The 25,217-nt window shown below is 42.2% G+C and overlaps 1 protein-coding gene across 2 annotated transcripts in view; it reads right to left on the reverse strand.

Moving 5' to 3' along the window:
• Positions 1-25,217, reverse strand: part of syt7a (synaptotagmin VIIa) — a 235,351-nt gene that overhangs the window by 48,937 nt on the left and 161,197 nt on the right. For both annotated transcript variants that reach the window (XM_007235122.4, XM_049474403.1), the window contains one exon: positions 13,474-13,590. In XM_007235122.4, coding sequence (XP_007235184.4) covers positions 13,474-13,590 — 117 coding nt within the window. The remainder of the gene's footprint in view (positions 1-13,473; positions 13,591-25,217) is intronic.

Raw genomic sequence — 25,217 nt, forward strand, 5'->3', positions numbered from 1 at the left:
ACTGACTCTGTGGGAAAAGAATGCAGCTAGCTTATCCAATCCATGTTTATGCCTCCTATTATTGATTTATTCCCTATATTTAATACTTACAAGAAATGGAAGTATTAAAAGTTGAAATAATTTAGTTTAAATAATTAACCTTAATTTATTATTTATATTTATAATTTATTATTATTATTATTAAATTATTAATTATTAAATTATTACTTGTGGTATTTATGTCTATTTTGTGTTTTATTTATTTCTCTTTGTATTTGCAGTGTGTTCATGTATGTTGTGAATTTAAAAATTAAACCAATTGGTCGTTCATTATTAATTGAAACGTCTTGTTTTCTCTTGTGTATTTTTTAATTGCTTTTTAGGCAAGCAATTAAGTTTTATCAGATTACTCGTTTAATCGAAGCGATTTTTCAGTAGAGTACTCGATTACTAAAATAATCGATAGCTGCAGCCCTAGTTTTGGTTGTACTGGAAAATTTTTTAGTCGAATTGTGAGGTGTTTGGTTGTTGAATTTACAATGGAACCACATGTTATAGCAATGCAAATGTAAAGTGTCTCAGATCTCCTCCTGAAGTGGTTTGAGTGAACAGATTTGCATGTGTTTTAAATGTGTCTTGGGTGTTTTTACATTTGTATTGTATTGGTTTTGCCTTTTCTAGATATAATCCTGATACTCAAGATGCAATTAGTGACCAGTTGTAAATGAAGTCCTATTGTGAAGCGATGCTAGTCAGCATGGGCATTTGTTAGCTGATATAACAGAACTGTTTAGTGAATAAGTGATCTAACTGCATTATCACCAGTGTGAAAAGATACAGTGACACTGTCATGTGACTCAAATAAAGAACATTCTAGCCTCTATTTAACAGGCCTAGGGGCAGTGTGAGATGGGGAAGTCTTAGCTACTGGGTGGGACTTTTTTAGGGAAAAATTGGGGTTGAGAATGTAGCTACGGATGAGAATTGATGAGGGTCTTGTATACATTTGTATGTATTGGTTGGGCTGAGTAAATTATTGTGTAGTTTTGTACTGTATATTGTGTTTTGTTGTTGTAGTACCAGAACAGAAACTGCAGAGAAGAACTCTGAGAAGTTATTCTGCACTGTTTGTGTGTGTTTATGTGCATTGTGTGTTATTTAAGCTACTAAAGAAGGTTTAATTTAAAAACATACTGTATATTTCTTTAAGCGAATAGCATGTTCCTGAATAATGAGGACACTCGCAGAGTCCGCAGCTGAAACACAGCCCAACATACGTGCACACACACAAACCCGAGCTCAGGGGAGCGGAGGTACAGCTAATGAGAGAGATAATACAGGAGATATAAGCCAGCGGATAGGCTTAGACGACAGGGAGAGCACCGGAGAGCGGAAAACACAGCGAAAACATGCAACATGAAAGCGAAAAAAGGATGAGGCCACACAGGATATGTGGGAGATGAAAGAGACGGAGAGCAAAGACGAGGCAAGAAAAAGAGGTGAAAAAGGTGTGAAAAAAAAAAAAAAAAAAAAAATGCAGCCCCGCACTGGCTGAGCTGAGGCCCGCACGGCACCCAGTGGCGTGCATGAACCCTCGCGAGCCTCAGGTGAGGATTTCATTAGAATGATTAATGAGCTAGTTACCTATTAGTGACACAGAGCCAAACCCCGTCATTAGAAATCAGGCAGACAGCAAGAAGCTGCACTCGCTCATTTACAACTTGTTTGTTCATTTAAGCGGAGAATAACTCGTACAGGCCAGCTGATAACGATTATAAAGTAACCGATTCATCTGATGATCAGATGATATTAACAGCTAACATCTAAATGAAACTTCCCCAATCAAGAGTTTATCTGCAGTTCCTTAATTCATTTCATTAAAAACAAGCAGAGTCTTCAATCACACCAGCTGTTCGTCACAGAGAAAGCCGTGCAACAGACTTCCATTCATGATCTGACTTCCTGAAGTGGTTTGAGTATCTGGATTTGTGTCTGTTTTAAATGTATCTTGTGTGATTTACACCTGCAGACTTTATTTTGGCCTTTATATCATCGATAAAAGCAGTTTGTAGCGTCTTTCTTAACAATGCACAGTTAAGAAGCAGAAAGCTGATTGCCTCTTTTTGTTGAAAGGATGGACTTTATCCTTAAGCGAATGCCATAATTTAAATGCTATAAGTCGGGGGAAATCCCTTTAATACTGCTGTCATTGGCAGATCTCATCATTAATAAGGTCCCTGACTGGAGAGCGAAACCAGGCAAGACGGGACAGGGCGGGGTAAAGCTAGGCAAGGGATGGTTGTGTCAGGGCCAGACAGGAAGGAGACTGGTGCAGATACAATAAAATAACTTTTATTAAAGTTATAGAGTAAACAGGGGTAGTCAACAGAAACAGGGTCAATACCAAAAATGCACAGTGTAGAGAAACCATACCATAAACGGAGGACAGTCCAGAGTTCATACACGGAAAGGCAGTATCACAGGTTAGGCAAAAATCCAAAGTACAATAAACAGTCCAGGTCATACACGGTAATCCAACACAAGGGAGCAGGCAAAAATCGAAGTCGGTAGAAAACAAAAACAAGATCATACACGGAAAATAGCAAGGGCAAGAGAAACGCTTTGTATTGTAGGATTTACCAAACAGATACTCGGCGAGGTGTGAGCGTGAGCATGGTCCTTAAATACTATGAGTAATCAGTACTCGGGGCTTCCTGGTGGCGTCATGTGACGTGTCATGTGATCGGGAGTGTGTGTTGTGTCATGGAGTGGTGCGTTCTGGGTATTGTAGTTGTTACTGTGAGAATCGCAGATAGAGCTGGATGTGGGAGACACAGACGTGCTTTCAGCACCAGACATGACAGTACCCTCCCCCTGAGGGCCCGGAGCGGAGGCAGAACGGGGCCGACCCCGGCGACGACCACCCGGCGGACAGGGAGTACCGGCGGGAGGTGCAGGTGTCGGAGCGGAGGTGCCAGACAGACGGGGCTCACCAGAGCGAGAAACCCGACGAGTTGGAGCAGAGGAGGTCGGAGGACGCTTGGGACGTCCACGGGGCCTAGGAGCAGGCTTACCAGGAAAACGAGCATGAAACTCCACGAGCAAGGCAGGGTCCAGCACGTCTTTGGCAGCCACCCAACAACGCTCCTCCGGACCATACCCCTCCCAATCGATAAGGTATTGGAGTACACCCCCACGTCTGCGTGAATCCAGCACCTCCCGGACAGCATACGTGGACGACCCCTCCCCCTCCACAGCCGCGGGTGGAACATCAGCCGGTGCAGCGTCAGCGAGCGGACCCGGGACCATAGGCTTGAGGAGAGATACATGGAAAGAATTATTAACACGATACTGAGGGGGTAACTCCACCTTGTAAGTAACTTCATTAATACGTGACAAAATCTTAAGAGGACCAATAAACTTAGGCAGGAGCTTTCTACAACTACCCTCAAACCTAAAGTCCCGGGTAGAGAGCCACACCCGATCTCCTGGTTGGTAGTCTGGGTTGTCACCACGGTGCTTGTCAGCACGCTCCTTGTACACGCGCAGTACCTCAGAGACTTTACGATGCGTGTCTTCCCACACCTGCTCACTGCGCTTCATCCATTCATCCACAGCCGGCACATCAGTGGACACCGCTGTCCAAGGAGCTAGAGGAGGCTGAAAACCCAGAACACACTGAAAGGGGGTGAGGCCAGAGGTAGTGTTAACTAGGGAGTTTTGTGCTATTTCAGCCCAGACGAGGTATTGTGACCAATCAGTGGGATGTTTGAAGCAGTATGTGCGGAGGAATTTCCCGAGTTCCTGATTAACCCTCTCACATTGACCATTACATGTAGGGTGGAACCCAGAAGTGAGACTGACATGTACACCGAGATGTTCAAAAAATGCCTTCCACACACGAGAAGTAAATTGAGGACCACGGTCAGACAAAATATCTTCGGGGATACCAAAGTGTCTAAATACATGCATATAAATAGCTTGAGCAGTTTGGAAGGCAGTAGGCAGAGCTGGGAATGGAATAAATTTAACCCCTCTAGAGAAACGATCAACAATAGTGAGAACTGTAGTATAACCCTCAGATACAGGCAGATCAGTAACAAAATCAACCGCTATATGCGACCAAGGTCTCTCAGGTACAGGGAGAGGTAGTAGCTTACCGGCTGGAAGGGTTTTAGGCGTTTTACATTGCGCACAGACAGAGCAGGAGGTAACGAAAGAGTGAACATCAGCACGCATAGAATCCCACCAGTAACGGGCAGAGAGTAATTGTAACGTGCGTGTGACACCAGGATGACCAGAGGTTAAAGCGGAATGAGCCCAGGTGATGAGCCTGTCTCGAAACTGAACGGGTACGAACGTTTTACCCTGAGGACAGTCCTCAGAATTGGGCTGATTAGCGTTACTTTGGCGAATCTGATCGTCTAACTCCCATTGAATGGTTGCGATCTGAACAGAGGGAGGAAGAATGCGTTCAGCCTCCTGGGGCTGGGATGCGCTGTCCACAGTGCTGTAAACCCTGGACAGCGCATCAGCTTTAGTATTACGGTTTCCCGGACGGAACGAGATCGAGAAGTTAAATCTAGAGAAAAAAAGAGACCAACGTGCTTGTCTCGGATTAAGTCGTTTAGCCGTGCGGAGGTATTCCAAATTCTTGTGATCAGTATACACAGTAAACGGATGAACGGACCCCTCCAGCCAGTGACGCCATTCTTCTAGAGCTAATTTCACAGCAAGAAGTTCCCTATCCCCTATCCCATAGTTACGCTCCGCAGGGGAAAGCTTGCGTGAGAAGAAGGCTACAGGAAACAATTTGGGTGGCGACCCACTACGCTGAGAGAGAACCGCGCCAACACCCGATTCGGAGGCGTCCACTTCCACTACGAAGGGAAACTCGGGATTAGGGTGCCTAAGTACAGGGGCTGAAGTGAACGCAGCTTTCAGCTCACTGAAAGCGCGATCTGCTTCGGTTGACCACTTCAGGATTTTAGCAGCCCCCTTAGTGAGAGCAGTCAGGGGCGCAGCAATGGAGCTAAAGTTACGGATGAACCGCCTATAAAAATTAGCGAAGCCAAGGAATCGCTGGAGTTCTTTAATGGTCTGGGGCACTGGCCAATTAGTAACGGCAGTTACTTTCTCATCGTCCATAAGGACACCGGAGGAACTGATAACGTAGCCGAGAAATGTGACCCTTTGAGTGTGGAACTCACATTTCTCGGCTTTGGCAAACAGACTATGTTCTCTCAGGCGTTGGAGAACTTGGCGGACATGCTGAATGTGTGTGGGGAGATCTGGTGAATAGATAAGGATATCGTCTATAAAAAGGACAACAGAGTGATTAATGAGATCGCGAAATATGTCATTCATAAACGACTGGAATATAGCTGGGGCGTTAGCGAGACCGTAGCTCATGACCAGGTATTCATAGTGGCCGTTGGTGGTGGAAAACGCCGTTTTCCATTCGTCACCTTCCCTGATGCGAATGAGATTATAAGCGCTACGGAGATCGAGTTTGGTGAAGTACACGGCATTACGTAACTGTTCGAGAGCTGCTGGGATTAACGGGAGCGGGTAAGCGAACTTTTTAGTAATGTCGTTTAAGCCTCTGTAATCTATGCAGGGTCTCAAACCCCCATCCTTCTTCTTCACGAAGAAGAAACCTGAACCAACTGGGGATTTGGATGGGCGAATGAAACCCTGCGCAAGAGCTTCACTAACATACTCTTCCATAGCCTTCTCCTCATCACGAGACAATGGGTACACACAAGCTTTGGGCAGTACAGAACCCTCTATTAAATCAATAGAGCAATCATAGGGGCGATGCGGAGGTAACTCGGTAGCTTTAGCTTTACTAAACACATCAGAAAAATCATAGTACTCGGAGGGAATATCAGGGGTATCTACAGAATTAGGGCTTTCGACAGAGGTAGATTGCAAAGAGAGTGAAATTAAAGATAAACAGTTCTCACGACAGAAAGGAGACCAGGCAGTGATGTCTCCCAGGCTCCATGAAATGACGGGGTCGTGTGTCTTTAGCCATGGCGCTCCCAAAACCAGTGGATGTTCTGTGCGTGGGAGCACATAGAGAGAGAGCTGTTCCACATGTAGAGCGCTGGCTTGAAGGGTGAGAGGAAGAGTCTGCAGGGTCACAGGTTTGGAGCGTACAGTCTCTCCATCGATGGCATGGATGGCGATCGACTTGGAGAGAACTTTCGTGGGTATGGCGTGCTCCTCCACCAAATCCAGGCTGATAAAGTTCCCCTCCGACCCAGAATCTACAAGCGCTGAGACACAAAAAACATCCGTTGGAGTGGTAATAATAACAGGCAACACGAAACATTTTTCTTTAAGTTTAGAAACAGGGGTACATACCACGTTAGCGCGTGGAGTACTCTCCACGCGCTGTCCCAGAGCAGACGCTTGAGCAGAATTGGGCCGAAGTTCACAGTTAGCCCTTAGATGACCTGGACCACCACAATAGAGGCACAGGTGAAGGCGTATGCGACGCTGCCTCTCAGCGACGGATAGTCTGGATCGTGTGATGTCCATGGGCTCAGGGCTGGGTGCAGGCACAGATTCCGGAACTGGATTCCCGGACTGGAGTTGTGCAGGGCGAACCACAGGAGTGTGGCTAACAGCGTTGGGCTTACGGGAAAGGAGCTGATCCAGACGGATAGACAGAGCGATCAGCTGATCCAGGGTGAGTGAGTCGTCCTTGCATGCAAGTTCTCTTTGAATCTCGGGGTTAAGTCCGTGTCGAAACATGGAGATGAGAGCAGGGTCGTTCCAACCGCTGCTAGCAGCTAACGTACGGAACTCCAGAGCAAAGGCTGCCACAGATAGTTTACCTTGCTTCAAGGAAATCAGAAGCTCTCCGCTAGATTGCCCATAGCGTGTATGATCAAAAACACTGCGAAAAATAGACAAAAAAGTGTCGTAGCTGGATTCAGAAATGCTTTCCCAAATAGCTGTAGCCCAGTCCAAAGCCTTGCCAGACAACCGAGAAATTATAAACCCGATTTTAGCTTTATCAGAAGCAGGAGGTGAGTTGCTAAAAAACACGGAGCACTGGAGCAGAAATCCATTACACTTCTCAGTGTTACCGTCATAGACCTCTGGTTTACACACAGCGAAAAAGGGAGTAGTGGGTTTGTTAGGACTGGCTACAGGGCTAACCACTGGGCTAGGGTTCTGGGTGGACAAACCCCGGAGGTGACTCATAATATCGGCTAGCTGCTGCTGTTGGTTAACCTGGTGGCGTGCTAGCTCATCAACAGCTTGGGTCACACCAGCGAGCGTTTGCTGGTGCTGACCTAGAAGCCGACCCTGGTTAGCCAAACCAGACTTAATAGACTCTGTATCCGCAGTCTCTGTCATTACGGCCGAGTATCTTGTCAGGGCCAGACAGGAAGGAGACTGGTGCAGATACAATAAAATAACTTTTATTAAAGTTATAGAGTAAACAGGGGTAGTCAACAGAAACAGGGTCAATACCAAAAATGCACAGTGTAGAGAAACCATACCATAAACGGAGGACAGTCCAGAGTTCATACACGGAAAGGCAGTATCACAGGTTAGGCAAAAATCCAAAGTACAATAAACAGTCCAGGTCATACACGGTAATCCAACACAAGGGAGCAGGCAAAAATCGAAGTCGGTAGAAAACAAAAACAAGATCATACACGGAAAATAGCAAGGGCAAGAGAAACGCTTTGTATTGTAGGATTTACCAAACAGATACTCGGCGAGGTGTGAGCGTGAGCATGGTCCTTAAATACTATGAGTAATCAGTACTCGGGGCTTCCTGGTGGCGTCATGTGACGTGTCATGTGATCGGGAGTGTGTGTTGTGTCATGGAGTGGTGCGTTCTGGGTATTGTAGTTGTTACTGTGAGAATCGCAGATAGAGCTGGATGTGGGAGACACAGACGTGCTTTCAGCACCAGACATGACAGGTTGGGTGAAAATTAAGCATTCTAATTGGCCAAAAGCCTTCCAATTAAGCACAGATGCCTGTGGCTCAGCAGCTGAATCAACTTTAGTAAAAATCTGGTGAGAACTTGACTGTAAGTAGGGAAATGTGAGATCGAACAAAATGCATATTTTAGAAAAGGGTTTTTAACCTGGGCGTCAACATACTTTGTTTTTCTTTTCTTTACTGAATCAAACCGACTCATTCTCAGACTTGATTCAGGGTACTGCATGCTTAAAACAGTAAAAAAGTAGTTTTTTTCTTATCAAGTTTTCTTTTGACTGATTCAAACTGCCGTTCTACTTCGATCTCAATCTTGATTTATTTTCACATATGAACACTGTGGCCCTGCAAGACCAGGCTGGATTAAAATTGGAATTAGATTGGAAGCGGTGATGCAAAACACCCGCTTCCAGAAACTTAAAATAAAAAAAATAAAAAAAAGTGAAAAAATATGATAAAAAGTACTTGAAATATGGATTTACGCAGCCCTGGCGCAGCCATGAATCAGAAGTTCACAGAACGCTCTGTGTCTGATTTTTTGAGTTTAATGGCGCTGAAAAAACTCCCCCCTGGATCAACATTTCTCTGTGAATCTGGATTTTCTGCACTTACATGTCTAAAAAAACAAATGCAGAGCTCATCTCAATGTGGAAGATGATTTTGCACTGTTCCTAAGCCCTACTAAGCCACGCATGGAACATTTTTGTGCTTCAGTGCAGGCCGGACCATCACATTAAGTAAGCAAACTTATAATTGTTTAATTTATGCATTTACAAAATTTTCTAGAGCCTACAAGGGGGTCACACAGTTAAAAAGGTTAAGAGCCTTTGCTTTAGAAAATGGACTCATAGAAGCGGAAGCTCTGATGGGGAAGTTGTAGCTTCTGGGTGGGTGGTACTTTTTTGGGGGACATTTGGGGTAGAAAATGTAGCTAAAAATGAGAACGGACGGAAACTAAAGTCACACAGAGCACGACAGAAAGACAGAGGAGTGTAAACAAAAGCTCTCCAGAGAAGTATTTTATTTAGTTTTTATTTTTTTCATTATCGTTCATTATAGTTCAAACAAGCTCACGGGCCAGATGTTTCATGCTACCGGGCCACATCTGTTCCACGGGCCGCCTACTGCCGACCCGTAATGTAAAAGTTGGGTTTGTGCACTGCTGCATGTCTTTGTGTGGTTGTAACATGCATCGCCACAAAAGCAATGAACGTCTGATGCTCGACTGTTGTCAGGGTTCATTTCAATCAGTGGTGCACCTGTGTTTTCTGCTGCCAAGATAGCAATACGCCAGAAATTTACTTGAACACACCTGACCATCACATTAAGTAATTTATAATAGTTTTATTTATGCATTTACAACATTTTCTAGAGCCTACAAGGGGGTCACACAGTTAAAAAGGTTAAGAACCTTTGCTTTAGAAAATGGACTCATAGAAGCGGAAGCTCTGATGGGGAAGTTGTAGCTTCTGGGTGGGTGGTACTTTTTTGGGGGACATTTGGGGTAGAAAATGTAGCTAAAAATGAGAACGGACGGAAACTAAAGTCACACAGAGCACGACAGAAAGACAGAGGAGTGTAAACAAAAGCTCTCCAGAGAAGTATTTTATTTAGTTTTTATTTTTTTCATTATCGTTCATTATAGTTCAAACAAGCTCACGGGCCAGATGTTTCATGCTACCGGGCCACATCTGTTCCACGGGCCGCCTACTGCCGACCCGTAATGTAAAAGTTGGGTTTGTGCACTGCTGCATGTCTTTGTGTGGTTGTAACATGCATCGCCACAAAAGCAATGAACGTCTGATGCTCGACTGTTGTCAGGGTTCATTTCAATCAGTGGTGCACCTGTGTTTTCTGCTGCCAAGATAGCAATACGCCAGAAATTTACTTGAACACACCTGACCATCACATTAAGTAATTTATAATAGTTTTATTTATGCATTTACAACATTTTCTAGAGCCTACAAGGGGGTCACACAGTTAAAAAGGTTAAGAACCTTTGCTTTAGAAAATGGACTCATAGAAGCGGCAGCTCTGATGGGGAAGTTGTAGCTTCTGGGTGGGTGGTACTTTTTTGGGGGACATTTGGGGTAGAAAATTTAGCTAAAGGTAAAAATTGATGAGGGTCTTGTAGATATTTGAATTGGTTAATAAATTACCACGGTAATAGTGTGGTTCAGTAGTTTTGTACCATATATTGTGTTTTGTTTTTTTAGTACCAGCTAAGAAACTGCACATGGAAACAGCTTATTAACTTATAAGCTAACTGTAGCACAAAGCATGCCTTCTGTTGAGAGATAACAGTGTAGTATATAATACATATAATATAATATATAGTATATAATATAATATATGTAATTTTTAGATGGTATCCATGATAAACTAAACAAATGAGCTGAATATGACGCAGTCTTGCAGCATATCAACAGCAATACATTTTAATAGTAGCAGCATACAGGTGAACCCGCTGCGTGTTAAGCTTCAGTCATAAGACCATTCTATCAAGAAACTGCTAAAATACATCGTAAACCATGCTGAGAGTTTTCTGAGCACAAACATAAAAGGGTGATCAATTTCTCCCGTTTCAGCAGCTTTCTCTGTGGTGCTGCCACATAACCTGCAGTACGAGCTTATTGGAGAAAGGTGCTTCAAATATTGATTTAGGTGCTCCTCAGCCTGCAGGCTGTGTTCAGGAGCAGCTTCAATCTACAATGTCCTACAGCTACAGTCTCCATCACAGCTCTCTCTTACTGTGCATGCGAGCACAGCATATGAAAAAAGAGATCAGACATAAATACAGAAGTCTGCATATTTGTAATGTCCCTGCTGCCTATAAAATCATCAAATCACTACAGCTGAAGAACTTGTGTTACCATCCAATTATAAATATAAGCAGCATAAACAGAGCTGTGAACAAGACTTTTACAGCTGCCTTATATCTCATTTACATCCATTACTTGACATCTGTTCTTGACATCTGTTATAGTTAAAACAAGTTAAAAAATAATGTGGGCCCTATCTAAAGGCGAGCCATCAAACGTGTACCGTGCAGCTTGATTTCGGGTGTATCAGTTTGTCTTTACTATCGTAACAACAGGAAAAGTACACCTCGCGTGGCTCTTAATTAATCATGGGTGTGTTCTGGATGTAAGATGAAATAAACCAATCAGTGCATCACTTGCCATTACCTCTAAGAGACAGGCGCACTTTGACTTTGGTGGATTGGTATTTTAAAGGGTGTAGCACTTCTGTGCTTCTCAGCAGAGGAAACTGACCTACATGTTCACGTCGTTAAGGTACGCAAGCAGGTCATTTATGGGAACAGCAATGTTATTTTATTTTGTATTCAGGGGTCAAAACATGTAAAACAGGGGTCAGCAAGTATGTTTGGCCGCAGGCCAGATATTTTCCACAAAAAAAAAACTGCTTTGGAAATTAAGTGTTATAGGATGACGTGTTAAAGACTAGTAGCTCTTCAGCCCAGAGTGTTTTTGAACCCAACTGCAGTTGATCTCAAAGCAGGTAAACCCAAGAAGAAAGGAAAATAAATAATAAAAAAAATTATAAATACACCACTCCTTACGCGGGATCGAACCTTTGTCGTTAGGGTCACGGTTCCATACACTACCGCTGCCCCGGCTAGTGAATTGTGACACGACTAGGAAAAAACGCCCTTATAAGGAGATAGGGAGCCCAACGAAAAACGAGAACGGGCGGAAAATAAAGTCACACAGAGTGCGACAGAGAGACAGGGGAGGGGTGTTAACAAAAGCTCTCCAGAGAAGCATTTTATTATTATTTTTTTTTTCATTATCGTTCATTATAGTTCAAACAACCTCCAGGCCACATCTGGTGCAAGGGGCCGCCTATTGCCGACCCCTAATGTAAAAGTTGAGTTTGTGCACTGCTGCATGTCTTTGTGTGGTTGTAACCTGCATCGCCACAAAAGCAATGAACGTCTGATGCTCGACTGTTGTCAGGGTTCATTTCAATCAGTGGTGCACCTGTGTTTTCCACCGCCAAGGTAGCAATACACCAGAAATTTACCTGAACACACCTCACTTCCAGACCACTACGCCCATTAGCATAGATATATTACCAAGCGTCTTTAAACAATTTAAACAACACAGGCGCCAGGTGTGAAAGACTGGGCCCTTAAACATCAAATTTACACAAAATTAAGGGAAGAAGCTGATGTTATTAAACAGTGCTGATGTTTAATACTAGGTTTAGGACTACAAGTATACTGTATGTGTCCAATATAGGGGTATATGTGCAATATAGGGTGTACACAAAAATCAAGGTTCAGTTGGACACACATAAGACTAACCCAGACTTGTACAGACAGTTAAACAAGCTACAGCTGTTTCCTATTCGAGCTGTATAGCGCCCCCCTGAGGTAGTTAAAAAAAGCCTATAGTGTTTATATTAAGCAGTAATGTCTAAACATATAAGAAAGAATGAATGGGACAGGCAAGACTAGAATTACCAAAGCAATACTCCTACACTACTACAGTTCCCACAGTGCCATGCAAATCCAATATTTTACATGTATTTTAATATTTTAATTGATTTCTGGGTTGATATGTGTAAAATTACAGTACAGTACAGTACCCTATTATTACACATCGAGTAAGGATTAGAAACGGAATAACCAAAAGTCAATGTATAGAAATCAGATGATTTTAGGACCAAATATGGTGGTATGGTCTTTCCTAATTGATGGTCAGATCATATAATTCATATTTTGTAAGTTTCTACAACTCTGCATGAGTTCACAGGACCCTGCTGCTCCTCATTCAACCACCATATGGCATTACAGTCCTCAGTCATGACTGTTGAAACTAATTTAAGTCAGTGATGAAATGCTAAATGTCACCAGCCTGAATGTTGCTCAATCAATATGACTCAAATTCACATGTTTGTAGAATGTGTAAAAATAAAATGTCTTGTGGAGGATGCAAGTGAAAACTATTAACGCCACTAACTGGCTACCACTCTCAGGAGTACATCGCTCAGGCCAGTACAGTGAGTATCAGAACACACCACAAATAATACAAATGTGTGTTCTACCACTAGTAAAGAACATTAAAGAATCAACTGAACTTCAAAATAACTTTTTAAAGCTCCACAAAAATTCTTAATGCATCACAAATGCCTCAAACAGATGGTAAAAGAGGAACGTGTAGGAAGAAATATTCACACACATGAAGTTTATGCTATATTGCCAAAACGAATGACAGATTGTGGAAACAAGTCCAATTCCCTGTTAAACTTTCATGCAGCACCTTTAATGATGCAGAAAGCCTCTGGTGTTGTGCAGCAAAGTGTGGGTTGGTTAAGAGCATGTAAAAGCCTCTCAGTTCTTTACTGTGTTCTCTCCTCTACTGTTCAATATTCATCTAATACACTCGCTCTACAGTTCCTGTATTTAATACTGTTTAACATTCACACACCCACACTCACATAACTCACACACACATACTCACACTCACACACACAAACACACACAGCCGGTACCTCTTGTCAGGAGGGGTTTCTTGACTGGGCGGTACCTCCTGTAGATCTGGTAGATTGGCAAAGTCATCCTGCTCAGCCAATCCAATCGCCAGAGAGAGAACCACCATCTTCCCTTCCCTTCACCACAGGAAAACAAGAGAGAGAAACAGAGAGAGAGAGACAGAGAGAAAGACAGAGAGAGTGGGGGTGGGAGTGATTTTGAGAGAAACAAGAAAAGAGAAGAAGAATAAGAGCAGTTGACAGTGGACCATATGGTAAGCGTGGAAGCAGCTCCAAAAACAGCACTACTGCTGTACAGCCAGAACAACACAGAGATTTCACAGTGCCAGAACTTTTGAAGAGCTCAGTATGTAATATTGCTCCATCCTTCATCAGCCGGTAATATACCTCCTTTCTGAAGCAGCATGCACAGTCAACACACATACACAGAGCACAGAGTGATGGACAGAGTGCCAGGGGAGGGGTGCACACAAAAAAAATGGAAATTATTATGTTCATTAGCATTAGCCTATGTTCACATTACCAGGCTGATGTGACACATCTATAAATAAGTTTTATCAGGGCTGTTTAAACCTGTCAGATCTGCTGTTTTCAAATTGGATACCAGCCACTTTCATATGTTGTCCTAAATATGTGATTTGTGATGTTAAGTGTTATGAATGTGAAAGGTCAGATCGTTTTTTTGTCCATCTTGTAGTAGGAAGCTGGTCTCTCCTTCCTGATTACTGAATTCAGGAAGGAAAGATAAGGGGGAAAAAGCAGGAGATGGGGTGGTGGAGGGGGTACAAAGATTTGACGTAGGAAACATAAGCTAGGTAGATTGTATTTATAGGGTGCTAGATAAGAGGTGGGGCAAGAGACATGTTCCTTCACCAAACCATTAGGTATTTCATAACTCCATTTATTGTTGTCGCTATCAGTCAGCTTTGGTGTCACAATCGTCTGAATCCTACAGCAGGGTGGTGCAAAACAGATTGCACTTTTTTCTGTTTATGAATAATCATCACTAGTAATTTTTCCTTCACATCAATCAACAGAACATCCCATAATAGTAGGTGTGGGATAGTTTGTGAGGACTGTAAAGTAAACATAGCGTTAGTCACCAACACTTTCTTATTTGGGGTCTGTTCAATTTACAAGACTATTGGGATCCATCATGAATCTGATGTAGACGTTTTTTTTTTTTTGTGAGAACTTTCTTCAAGGTCTCATTCCACCATTTTTTTCATTCATTTTATAATGAAAATACTAATTCATGAGTTGACGTAGAGACGGGTGCTTTTCCTGATCGACTCGTTTTTCTCAATATTTTCTTTTCTTAGCTACTGCAGACAATGAAAGCTGAGGAAAAGTTTCATGTGGAGCATCCATATACAACTCAGAGAGACTTACAGTATTTCACAAAGAACAAGAAAAAATGGGTTTTAAGCGGAATGAGACCTTTAAGAACTAATTCGAATTCGAATAGGGCTCAGTCATGCCAACAATATTGCATGAATGTCGCTGAAGTGGGCATCCGAATAAAATCTCGATTTATTCAATTTGTTTTTACTTATAGTTTTATAACTATATATTGTGTTGAACCACACTGACAGAAGACCTCTAATTAACACACTCACGCAGCCATATTGTCTTTTTTGTCCCACATGAGCCTCGTGAGCGAGTGCTGAAAAGTCCGTAAGTTACTGTTTCTGCTGTGTTTTGTGTTCTTCAGCCTCTACCTACAGTAGCTCTGCTGTATGTAACTCAGATTACTGTCATGATTATCGGTCCTGATAGATACGGGATGATCCTGCACTGATTGTGCACAGATACACGGAGGAGCTGGATCTAAACACGAGTTCACACAGCTGTTCTGTTTTCCACATAAATGAGTTCACTAAATTCCACAGCCTGCTGATGTTTACAGTGTTTAATCTACTGTTTTCCCCACTGTTACACTCCACAGAGGAGTAAAGTAGGGGTTTGCCTATTAGTGCACCACAGAAGCTAAAACCACCATCGCTGTGTCTACGTTTACTCGTTTTATTTTTTTATTTTTTTTGTGCTCCTGCACGAGACCTTTAGCTTTACTTAAACTCTAATCCTGGGCACCCACAGGAATCACCTGTGCCCCCCCACCCCCTCCTCCTTTTTATCACTCTTTCCATCCCTTTTTTATTACTGTCTCCAGCCCTCTATCTCTTCCATCATCATCATCATCATCATCCCCCTCTCCCTGCAGAGTGCAGATTTAATTGCGCCTCATTAGAAAGATCTGGACTAATTGTTTCTATTTGAGAGTCAGGCCAGAACAAGGTGCCTAGGGTGTGCCGTCGCTTTTCTGGGTCATCGATTGTCTCCCTTCCCTCTTCTCATTCTCGTCCTCGCTCGCGCTTTTCTCGTTTTCTCTCTCATCCTCTCTTTCAAAGCCTCCGATCCATTCGAGCTTCACCTCTCTCCTCCTCCTCTGCTCTGAGCTCGGCCTCGCCCAAATCCCTCCAGTCTCACCTCTTAAACAGCTTTTCCACTTTGCCCGTCTTCCGTCCTTCTCGTTATCTCTCTCTTTCTGTTTCTCTCTCTTTCTCATTTCTGATCTTAAGCCTCACTCCTCTCCGCCAAAACATTTAAACCCTGATCTCAACCCTCCATATGGCATTTATCCCTCCTTTTCTCTCTCCTCCTATTGCTTTGCCTCTCTCCGAAAATCCATCTGTCTCCTTTCTCGTCTCCCTCCCACTCTCCTGGGCATCCCTCCGTTTTTTGACTCTCGCTGCCTGCCTGCTTTCACCTGCCACAACATAATGCCTTTAAAAAAGCCCTGTTGGCACAAACACACACACACACGAAATATAGACAAAACAAAGCGTCAGGAGTACAGATAGACAGGCCTTTGTAATGGGCCGTTAACAACGCCAACACTTCACACTGATTACAGAGCAAGAACCCTCAATAATCCTTGTTTGTCTCCCTCTATCTCTCTCTCTCTCTTTCTCCCTCTTCCCCTCGCTGTGTGTCAGTCTCTCGGGCTGTGAATGTGTGCGTCTCCTCCCTGTTTGGACAGCCGCGCTCAGCTACGCAGAGAAAAGCGGTCCAGAACGAAATGAGCCGCTCTCAGACGACGCTCCGAAATCCCACCTACACATAATGCACATGATCAATCTCGCGATTGTTGTTCGACACATGTATTGTCAGCGGGCTGATTTCCCGTCCTCACCACCAGTCTGCCTCCCAGTGACTGTTCTATTAATAGGAAACGCGCAGATCAAGGCTGGCGACTATTCAGCCCACATTTCTCTCCAAGATATCATTACTTTCATCCAGGATGATTGCCTCTCAATCCCAAACCACTGACGGGATATTTCACCCCGCCACCTGCAATTCATAAAAGAGAATAAAAAGATTCTCTCTCTTCTCTTCTTTTCACACTCTCTTCCTGCCTGTCTCTTGCTCTCTCTCTCTCTCTCTCTCTCTAATTTTGCCCCTCTCTCCTTCACTTCTTCCCTCTCTAGCTCTCTCTCTCTCCGTCTCCCTCTCTTTCTCTGGCCTGCAGTAACAATCTATTGTGGGAGTAATGATGCTGCGGACAGAAGATCAATGCTTCAGGGTTAACATGAATCTACAGCCAGGAGCTTAACCCCTGCATCTGACCTGTCAACGGCTGTGATACACACACACACACACACACACACACACCCATTTGCCCACACGCACTTAAACATGTACATTAAAACCGATGCTTAACACACAGTAGTGTAAACACTGGCAGAAGAGCGCTTCATTAACACCGCCTCCCTGTTTCTGCACGCACTGTCCATCTTATCAGCTCTCCTGAGCACATACAGGAGGAGCACTGTAACTGTAGTGCTATAATTACAGACTGTAGTTCTTCTGTTTCTCTGCACAAATTACAGTCATATGAAAAAGTTGGTGTCACTGTGAGAAATGGCTTCTTTCGGATCACTCTCCCATACAGCTTCTCCTTGTGCAAAGTGCGCTGTATTGTTGACCGATGCACAGTGACACCATCTGCAGCAAGATGATGCTGTAGCTCTTTGGAGGTGGTCTGTGGATTGTCCTTGACTGTTCTCACCATTCTTCTTCTCTGCCTTTCTGATATTTTTCTTGGCCTGCCACTTCTGGGCTTAACAAGAACTGTCCCTGTGGTCTTCCATTTCCTTACTATGTTCCTCACAGTGGAAACTGACAGGTTAAATCTCTGAGACAACTTTTTGTATCCTTCCCCTGAACAACTATGTTGAACAATCTTTGTTTTTAGATCATTTGAGGGTTGTTTTGATGAGCCCATGATGCCACTCTTCAGAGGAGATTCAAATAGGAGAGCAACTTGCAATTGGCCACCTTAAATACCTTTTCTCATGATTGGATACACCTGGCTATGAAGTTCAAAGCTCAATGAGTTTACCAAACCAATTTTGTGCTTCAGTAAGTCAGTAAAAAGTAGTTAGGAGTATTCAAATCAATAAAATGATAAGGGTGCCCATACTTTTGCACCGGTCAAATTTTGGTTTAATGCATATTGCACATTTTCTGTTAGTACAATAAACCTCATTTCAATCCTGAAATATTACTGTGTCCATCAGTTATTAGATATATCAAACTGAAATGGCTGATGCAAACACCCAAATATTTAGAACTAAAAATGATTAAGATTAATAGGGGTGCCCAAACTTTTTCATATAATATTCATATTCTGTAACTCTGTTCTAGAATGTATTCAATGGTCACGCATATACACTTAAAATGAGTTGATATTAACTCTCAGGGAGTTTATTCCCAAAACAGAATTTGCTGTGTGGTGAATAAAAACATGAAAGAAGCACTTAAAAAATGTGGACAGGCTGGTGTGTGCACATACATGCATGCAAAGCCCAGACACGACCAAAAACAGACAGAATAATCAGAGTATCATCCATCATTTCCCACGGTAAGAAAATGATGGATGGTCAGGGAATTGAAAAATGAAAAAGCACATTAAGGCAGTTTTTAATATATTGCTGCATAATCTAGTGGTTACGCTGTAAACGGAATCATTCAGAGTGGTTTGGTGAGAGACACCACCAGTCACAATCATTATCACCCACTGCACTGTCTGCTGAGGGTGGTAATGCCTTTTATGATGTATTCCTGGTACAGACAGGTAAGAGGAAAGTTTAACCACACTCACAAGTTACACACGTGCATAACACGTGCTAACACTTTATTATAAATACCCATACTGTTATACCCTGACTTTTGGCATTTGATTCTAAGATCCGTGGCAATTATTTAATGACGTGCGTGTAGAGTGCTGTAAGTCACTAATTTATAATACTGGAGTGTTTAATGGTCATGTTAGATAATAAATCAAATCAAATATTCTGAGATTTTTAGGTTTCTTTTTATCGCACCATTCCACAACAAACCACTAGGACTGACTTTGTTTACCCTCAGACTCTGATTTATGCAAAGAGTTTTGAGAAATTGCTGGAATCCCCATTTGAAAGGGTCCCAGAAGCAGCTTAAGATAAATAAATTGAATGAATAAATAAACTGAAGCCAATTTCATCAATTGGGACTGCGCAGAACACAGGCGTCTTGTGAAGAGGATAGGCAAATACAGAATATTAATAAGCATCCTGTCATGTTCTTTGTAGTTTTTCAGAGACAAATTAACGACCACAAATTTTATAAAAGGTTGGGACAGTATGAGAAATGTAGCAGGTGGATTTAGGGTGTATCGGTGTGTCTTTGCTATCAGAAAAGTACACCTTAGGTAGTATTAATTAAGTATTAATTCTCTTAGTGCATCATGGGTGTGTTTTGGGAGTAACATGGAAAAAAACAATCAGCGTATCACATGCCATTGCCTTTAAGACTTTAAGATGCTCTGACTTTGGCGGATTGCTATTTAATCAGCGCAGCGCTTCTGTGCTTCTCAGCAGAGGAAACTAACCTGCATGTTCTCATTTATAAAAAACAGCAATGTAATTTTATTTTCTATTCAGTTTATTGTCAATGTGAAAGTTGGGTTTGTGCACTGCAGTGTGTTCTTGTTTGTGTGTTAGGTGCGCTTAGTTTGCAGTGCACCTGTGTAGCCAAGATATTTATGGACATCTGACTGTTGACTGCTGTCAGGGTTTTAATCAGTCAGTGGTGCACCTGTGTTTTCCGTTGCCAACACACCTCACCCGAACAGATTATTACACCCATCGGCATAGAAATATTCATGAGCGTAGTCGCTATTTTAATGGTGCAGATGCAGGGCTTAAAAAACCATTGGCGGGTGTCAGAAAGCAATGAACATTGTGATACGCCCTTAGTGTGTTAAACTTGTATTTATTGGGTTATATTCCTGATAAAACACCATCTTTGTTTTCATTTCATACTGAAACTTCTGAGCAACTCAGACCCAGACCTTTTGTGGCAAACAGGAAAAAGAAAAGGTGCTCTGTTTACAAATCACATCATTTGTAAACAACTGTTTATAAGCTAAAATACCGTTCCTCCATATGGAGTCTCCTCCATATGTTCTCCATATACTGCAGCAGCAATTGAGCACAAGCTCGAGTCGCGAGGTATCAAAACTCATCTCATTTCTAAAAGCTCTAGGAATCAAACGCATCACCCAGGGCTCATGACATTCCAGGTGACATCCATCAAATGAGAGCAACCGTGCCCAAGAGACTGGTGCAAGATATTGCACAGCATTACAAGCCAACACAGCGTTCAGCTGAACAAGTCCTGCAGACTGAGGAGGTCCTGCTACTCGCTCTTTCTCTTTCATACCTGAGGATGGAAATCAGGCCGCTCCAGTCGGTATGGCATTAGAAAGCTTTCACAGAGAGTTCTAACCCGTCTTTTACTGTAGTGCTATTAAAGCGCTATTTGCCCAGCAGTGTGTGAAAGTGCTCATTCATTTATATTAGCATTGTTCTGTTTAAATATTCAACACGAATTACATCCCTGCTAAGGCAGAGCACCCCCATTCAAGAGCAAACATCCATAATAATTCAATTAACTACATGTCACAACATGACCATATGTTGGGGGAACTGAAAGGAAAGTGAGGGCTTAAAATGTGACTAATCTAAATGAATGAAATTACTTAAAGGGACACATTTTTTATACCCCTCCTGTATTTAATTACTCCCTGAGGTCTTATTATGGAACTCATGTGGGCTTATGTATCCAAAACGTCAGAATAATTGTGCCAAGAGCTTTTTCTAACCTGTTAAAAGGTGACATATCTGAGATTTTAGTAGAGTAGAATAGAGGTGAAAAAGGTGTGCAATTTCTTCTTTTCACACTCATTCTGCCCCAGAAAATGAACAGTGAACAGGGAACAGTGGGGAGGAGTGAGTAAATCAAGCTTTCTCTACAGGCTCATCACTCACTAAAACATTCTCCAGCTTTAGTGGAGTGACACTTTTAAAGGAGGTAAAAATACTGCAGCATGTGGAGGGAATATAGATATAGGAACAGGGATATATCTGCCTTTCATGTACATTGAAAAATGATTCATAGCGTATTCCTTGAACATGAATATTGTTTGGATTTAGGTTCCCTGGAGTTTACGTTTATCAGACATAATATTTATTCATTCCTTTCAAAAACAGTTTCTAAATGCTGCTGCTGCTGCATTTCGTTTTATGTAACAAATATAATAAACAAAACGCTTTTATTTAGTTTCTGTCGCATTATATTTTAAACTGGAGTAGATCACTGAACTTGTCATTCTTATGTCCACCTAATGCCCATATTTGGCATCTAGATCTGGTTCTGACCTCAGTTTTTAATGGAAAAATGAATGGGGTTTAAAAAATCACCATCACCATGCTCTGTGGTAGATAAATATATTCAGAACCCTGTACATTTCATTATATGTACCATATTATTTATCCTTTAATTTCCCCCAAAATTGTCTTATAATCTGATGTGCCTTATGTATGAATTTTACCAGTCAGGTTGAAAGGAGCAGTAAAGCCACTCCGCTGAAATACAGCGTTATACAGGAGTTTCAGTAAAGTTTCTCCAGCACAGAGACTGGAGCAGTACTTGCTTTACCAGTATATTAGACTGTAGCCTGCTTGTTTACCGTGTTAAAACAAGCTACATGGGACGAACTGCTAGCTTATATCGCCCTGGCTTACCATATAACATTTAGGATGCCTCAGTGTAGCTCTGTCAGGCGGCATTTACTAGCACTATAAGTACTATGAGTACTGCTAACCATGGCTAGAGTGTTGCTGCTATCCGCGACTAGCACTGCTGCTATAACCGCACTGTTGAAAATATTGGAAATCTAAGCCTACCGTAAATAAACAAAAGCGATTTACTCATTCAGGTGGTTCTTATCTGAGGTGCTGTTAACTTGCAGTTTCTGAGGCTAGTAACTCTGATGAACTTATCCTACCTCTTGGTCTTCCTTTCCTGGGGCGGTCCCGATGAGAGCCAGTTCCATCATAATGTTTTTGATGGTCTTTGCTACTGCATTTGAGGATACTTTTAAAGCTCTTAAAACTTTTCAGATTGACTGACCTTCATTTCTTAAAGTATTTCTTCTTTACTTTACTTGGATTATAACAATACTTAAATAGGGATACTCACTGTACACCAACTTAGAGGGCAAGAAATTCAAGTACTTAACCCTTGAGTTAATTAAGTTCAGCACAGCTTTTTACTGAAAGCCATTTCAGGTGACTCTAACTCATAAAGCTAATTGAGAAAATCCAGCCAAAATGTGCAAAACTGTCATCTAAGCAAGAGGTGCTACTTTGTAGAATCTAAAAAATAAAACCTATTCTGGTTTGTTTAACACTTTTTGTTGTCTCCCAAATAATTTCATGTTTTTATTTCTAGTTTGGATGACTTTAGTATTAATCTAGAATGCAGAACATTTAAAAAAATGAGAAACCACTGAATTTAAAGTTAGTTTTAACCTTTGACCTGTACTTTACACTGTGTATGTAAGGGTGTACGTATGTTTTGATCAGGCAGTATTCCAGCTGACACTGAAACAGGCTTTTCAGCAGCAGTCTGAGCGCTGTCCTCTCTTTACCCTCAGATTAAACTCATTCTGCTGTGCGCTGAGACTGAGTATCAGCACGGCGGACTCAAATACAGCAACATAGCTCAGGACACTAATATCGATCCACAGCTGAGGATCAGTGGCCTCTGGCGCTGACCTTGACTGTATACGCTGATGTTCCTGGGCCGTGCCCCCCTCTCAGTGTGTCTTGTCTATTCTCCCAGCTAAATGAGATTTTTCTCAGGCTTTCTCGGAGCAGACGTGCCCATTAAGACATTAAAAGGTTGACAGGACGTGACGGGATGAAAACTAGACGGAGAGACGGCAGAGATGCCGAGATTTCCTCGCTACGAAAACAAAGGAACTGAGATTAACAGATAACACCCAGCGACCGCAGTCTCTTCACACTGTCCTGCTGTACGCCGCTACGCTGAACAGCACCCTTACACACATTTAAAGTCAGGCAGAATGACAGGCAATATTCCAGCCTTATGAAAACCATATAAAAGCCATGTCTCAAGACAAAAGATTAAAGCTGGACGGAGGAGCTGTGGGCATGAAGGATGGGAGCAATATTCATGTAGCGCAACAGAAAAATGGAAGTCACACGCAGGCCTGGCAGCACCACAGATGAAAAGGTACGCATATACTATGCATATATGCAGCCATAGACATATCCACAGAGAGAGAGAGTGAGAGAGACAGGTGGAGAAATACAGTGCAGTGAAAAATATGTCACCTGTCTGAATTTCTACATTTGTGCACACAATTTTTCACTATATATATATATATATATATATATATATATATATATATATATATATATATATATATATATATATATATATATATACACCTCTTTTTTTTCTATTTTCTGACCCCAATTTACACAGCCAATTACCTAACCCACTCATTAGGACTCCCTCTATCACTAGTGAAACCCCAACACCAGGAGGGTGAAGACTAGCACATGCTTCCTCCGATACATGTGAAGTCAGCCACTGCCTCTTTTCGAGCTGCTGCTGATCGTGCACTCGGATACATCAGCTCACAGACGCCCTTATGCTGATCAACATCACCCTTTGGAGTGATCTACCCACCCAGAGATATCAAGGAGATATCAATGCTCTCTCAGGATACATGAACAGGATTTGAACCGGCAATCTTCATTTTGGTAATACAAAGGTTTCTGGAAATACCTACAAATCATACTTTATTAAGTATTAAGTAAGCAGGGTGAGTGCTTAACACCTAACACACATATATTGTGATATTCTTAAAAAAAGCACAATTTAGGCTGGCACCAATGTCCTTAAAGGAATGCTTTGATATCTATGAATGGGAAAAAAACAAATACACAAAACCGAAGGTCAAATTATTGTTTAAAAACTATATGGAGTGGAGATCTGTGCAAGCGCAACAGCCAGAACAAGCCAATAGCTACTTTACATTACTCAGCCAAACACTACAAACCATTAATGAGGTTTATATCAGTGATCTTACGTGTGTTTCTGAAACGTCAATTTGACCTTCAAGTTCGAGTACGGTATTTTTTGCACTATAACAAAATCGCCAGTGCGCCTCTTAATCCTGTGCGTAATACGTATGAATTTTACCAGTCAAAATGTAAATAGCAATAAAGCCACTCAGCCAAATTGTAGTATTAATCAGGAGTTTCAGTTTAGTTCTTCAGCACAGGGCTTGATTAGCATTAGTATTAGCCACTAACAACTATTCCACCCGTCCAGAGTTGAGTATTATCAGACTGTAGCCTGCTGCTAACCCCAGCTAGCACTGCTGGAGCAGCATTAGCATTACCCACTAACCGCACTTGCCATTTCTCCGTTCAGAGGTGAGTATTACCGGCCTGTAGCCTGCTCCTAACCCCGGCTAGCACTGCTGAAGCGGTTAGCCACTAATGCTAATGCTGCAGCCTTAGTGCTGGAATAATTTGGTAAACTAAGCTTACTAAGCTTACATAAATGGAAGTGCTTTACTCATCCAAATAAACAGTTTTCAGGAGAGAAATATGTGTAGATTAACATCCAGCCCTCATTTGATTTAAAAGAAAGTCTTTTTTTATTACAGTTTTGTTTACTTAGCTTATCTTTACTTAACTTAGTTAGCTAACTACACCCCTATCATCATCCAGCAGCGAGACCTGCTGAATTAGAAGTTTCTTATAGTGTCTTTAAAAATGCACATTATGTATGAAAACAGACCAGAAAATAGACCTTTATTGATAGAGCGCCTCATAGAGTAAATATGGTATTTTGGAGCCTGGGCTTTTGTAACTGGATATAACTGGCTGGTGGTTATGCAAAGATGGCCGCTGTGTGAACAGCCCTGTCCAATCAGAATTTGACCTGGACCCTTAAAAGCAGTGAACTTTATGAATTAGGCAGTAATCAGGCAGTGCAGTCAGGGATATTATACCACAGAGTACACAGATTTCTGAAGACTGCAGAACATTTTGTGTCTAGAAAAGTTTAGAAAACGGCTCTTGTGCTTCTAGTGCTCCTCTAAACTACAACCAGAGCCATACTATACATACCATATACATATCCAAATTTACCATTTTCAGGACTAGATATTCTCCCCAAATTTCTTTTAAAAGATAAAAAAAAATCCACACAGGAGTCTAAAGAACTGCAGGCCTGTCGTGCCGTAGCTAAGGTCAGTATTCATGACTCAGCAAGCAGAAAAACTCTGGACAGGTGTTCATGAGTAAAGA

This window comes from Astyanax mexicanus, chromosome 2 (assembly GCF_023375975.1).
Source record: "Astyanax mexicanus isolate ESR-SI-001 chromosome 2, AstMex3_surface, whole genome shotgun sequence".
In the NCBI taxonomy this organism is placed as follows: Eukaryota; Metazoa; Chordata; class Actinopteri; order Characiformes; family Acestrorhamphidae; genus Astyanax; species Astyanax mexicanus.